The 2,721-nt window shown below is 37.6% G+C and overlaps 1 protein-coding gene across 1 annotated transcript; it reads left to right on the top strand.

Moving 5' to 3' along the window:
* Positions 1-391: 391 nt before the first annotated feature.
* LOC129571778 (histone-lysine N-methyltransferase SETMAR-like) lies at positions 392-2,331 on the top strand (the record flags this gene model as incomplete). The annotated part of the gene is made up of 2 exons (XM_055451630.1): positions 392-931; positions 2,209-2,331. Coding segments are annotated over exons 1-2 (663 nt in total), but the record flags the coding sequence as incomplete, so codon positions are not given.
* Positions 2,332-2,721: the final 390 nt, after the last annotated feature.

The following is a 2,721-nucleotide window of genomic DNA, read 5'->3' as shown; positions in this document are numbered from 1 at the left end:
CAAAATACATACATTCTTTTAACCATTTTTAGTTGCCATCAAACATAATTCTCTTTATTGCTACGAAGTTGGACAAACTTGCGTTCTTTTACGTCTCACCAATAGATATATCCCATATCTTGACCAATAATTTTTGTGTTTGTGTGGCGAGAGAGGCGAGCCGAATAACACATCGGTCAATAAGTCCCGAGCCTAACCACCGTATGGCGCCACTAATGAAATATCCACATGATTTTTCGAAAGTACCAACCTTCAAAAGATTACTGTCAAAATTTCATGACATTTGGACTATTATTTACCTAGTTACAGTGGTTTAAGTGACGCTACTTTTGTAATTTTCAAAACAATGGATTCAAAGCAATTTCTTGTGTTGATTTATCATTGCTATTTAATGGGTAAAAATACCGTTCAGGCTGAGGAATGGCTTCAAAAGTGTTACCCGGGCTCTGCTCCATCAATTGCAACCATCAAACGATGGTTTGCCGATTTCAAACGTGGTCGTACGGACACCGATGATGCTGAACGCTCTGGTAGGCCAAATGAGGCAGTTATTCCAGAAAACATCACAAAAATCAACAAAATGATTATGGCCGACCGCAAACTGAAATTGCAGGAGATAGCTGACATCCTAAAGATATCAAAAGGCAGTGTGTACACAATTTTGCATGATCATTTGGGCATGAGAAAGCTGTGTTCGAAATGGGTGCCGCGTTTGTTGACACCGGAACAAAAACAAAATCGTGTCGATGATTCGGAGAGCTGTTTGACCATTTTTAAGCGCAATCCGAACGAGTTTCTGCGTCGTTATGTGACCATGGACGAAACCTGGGTCCACCATTTCACTCCGGAGTCAAATTGGCAGTCAGCTGAATGGACAGAAGCCGGTGGAAGTCGACCAAAGCGCCCAAAAACACAAAAGTCAGCTGGCAAGGTTATGGCCTCAGTATTTTGGGATGCGCACGGAATAATATTCATCGACTATCTTGAAAAGGGAAGAACCATCAATAGTGAATATTACATAGCATTGCTAACGCGTTTGAAGAAGGAAATCGCCAAAAAAGGCCTCATATGGCAAGGAAAAAAGTGCTCTTTCACCAAGACAATGCACCGTGTCACAAGTCGATGGTTACGATGGCCAAACTGCATGAATTGGGCTTTGAATTGCTTCCCCACCCGGCTTATTCTCCAGATCTGGCCCCCAGTGACTACTGGCTTTTTGCCGATCTCAAAAAAATGCTCCAGGGAAAAAGATATGGCTCGAATGAGGAGGTGATTGCCGAAACTGAAGCCTATTTTGAGGCCAAGGACAAATCGTTCTACAAAACTGGTATCGAAAAGCTAGAAAGGCGTTGGAATGATTGTATCACTCTAAAAGGGGACTATGTTGATGAATAAAATTGAATTTTGGCAAAAAAATGTTGTTTTCCTACTTAGGCTCGGGACTTATTGACCGATGTGTTATTTCCATATGCAATGGTTCATTTGGAAGAGTTACAAGGGAGTTAAATTTGCAAACAACTCTAGAGAATCTATAAAATGAAAATAAAATGAACATGACATTTTTGGAATACTCACTAAAAGTCGTCTTTATGGCAAATGGCAAAATGTTACTCGTTCAATTCCTTCAAGTTTGCGTATTAGTGTTAGTTTAAAATGTATTGTTCATCTTTATATGTATGATGACCGATGCCGCAAGTAGTTTGACAGTTATGATTCTACACTATTGAATCGATTGTTCAAATGAAAAATTTGTTTAAACGTAAGTACGGCTTTCCGATTTTTCCCAGGTTTTTCAAAATTTGATGCGCGAAATGTGCATTGTTCGTAAAAATTATCAATATCTTCAGAAATGCAAACCCATCGTTTCACGTCTAAATAATTAGAAAAAATATTGGCTTAAGGTAAATAATACCAACTGAACGTTTGTCAAAACTTCTCAAATATTTGCCATCAAGAAAGCAGTTCAATTCGACCCATGAGCCAAATTAATTAAAAGCTCTAACTTGTGTCCATGATTGGAAAACTGCATGATTAAATAAATACTATTATTAGAAGTCGTTCGTTGTCGACATATTTTTGTTCTTTTATTTTGTTTTCGCACTTCAGTGCAATGCCAGCCGAAGCAAGCTGAATGGAACGAAATGTTTAGAAAGTATTTCTAATAATAATTTAGAGTAATCGTCTTATGTTCTTTACAATATTCTGCAGCCAAATCCGTTGAATGTTCGAACTTATCGCATCATGAGAGACCACAAAACCGATTTGGAAACTTCAATGATTGGCATACAGTTTGTGATTACCCAACAACATTTCCTCAACAACAAACTCAAGGTAAATAATCAACCATTTTTCCCCTTCGTTGCTTTTGTCATTTTCATCTTCTTATTGTTGATAAGTTTAATTAAATTAAATTTCATCGAAATAGTTTCGAAAACAAAATCACTTGCTCATTTTTGTTGGTACCATGTGGTGGTGGCCAACTTTGAATAAGCTCGCAATTTTCTCGCATGCCTTAGGAAGTGGAAAAACCGTGCCTTAAGCACTTCGGAACTGTATATAATGTTAAATTTCCTCCGACTTAGAGAAAAATTTGAATGAATGACTTCTACCTTATGGCGCATATCATATTCAAGAAAAGTATTGAAACCTTAAAACTTGGTATTTTTCATACATGGATTTTTTTCATCAGATTGCGCTCAAATTTTGCATGGTGGTAGCTTT

This window comes from Sitodiplosis mosellana, unplaced genomic scaffold (assembly GCF_009176505.1).
Source record: "Sitodiplosis mosellana isolate CC-2019 unplaced genomic scaffold, AAFC_SMos_1.0 Smas_scaffold_3305, whole genome shotgun sequence".
Classification (NCBI taxonomy): Eukaryota; Metazoa; Arthropoda; class Insecta; order Diptera; family Cecidomyiidae; genus Sitodiplosis; species Sitodiplosis mosellana.
This window is presented reverse-complemented; position numbering and strand designations above follow the sequence as displayed.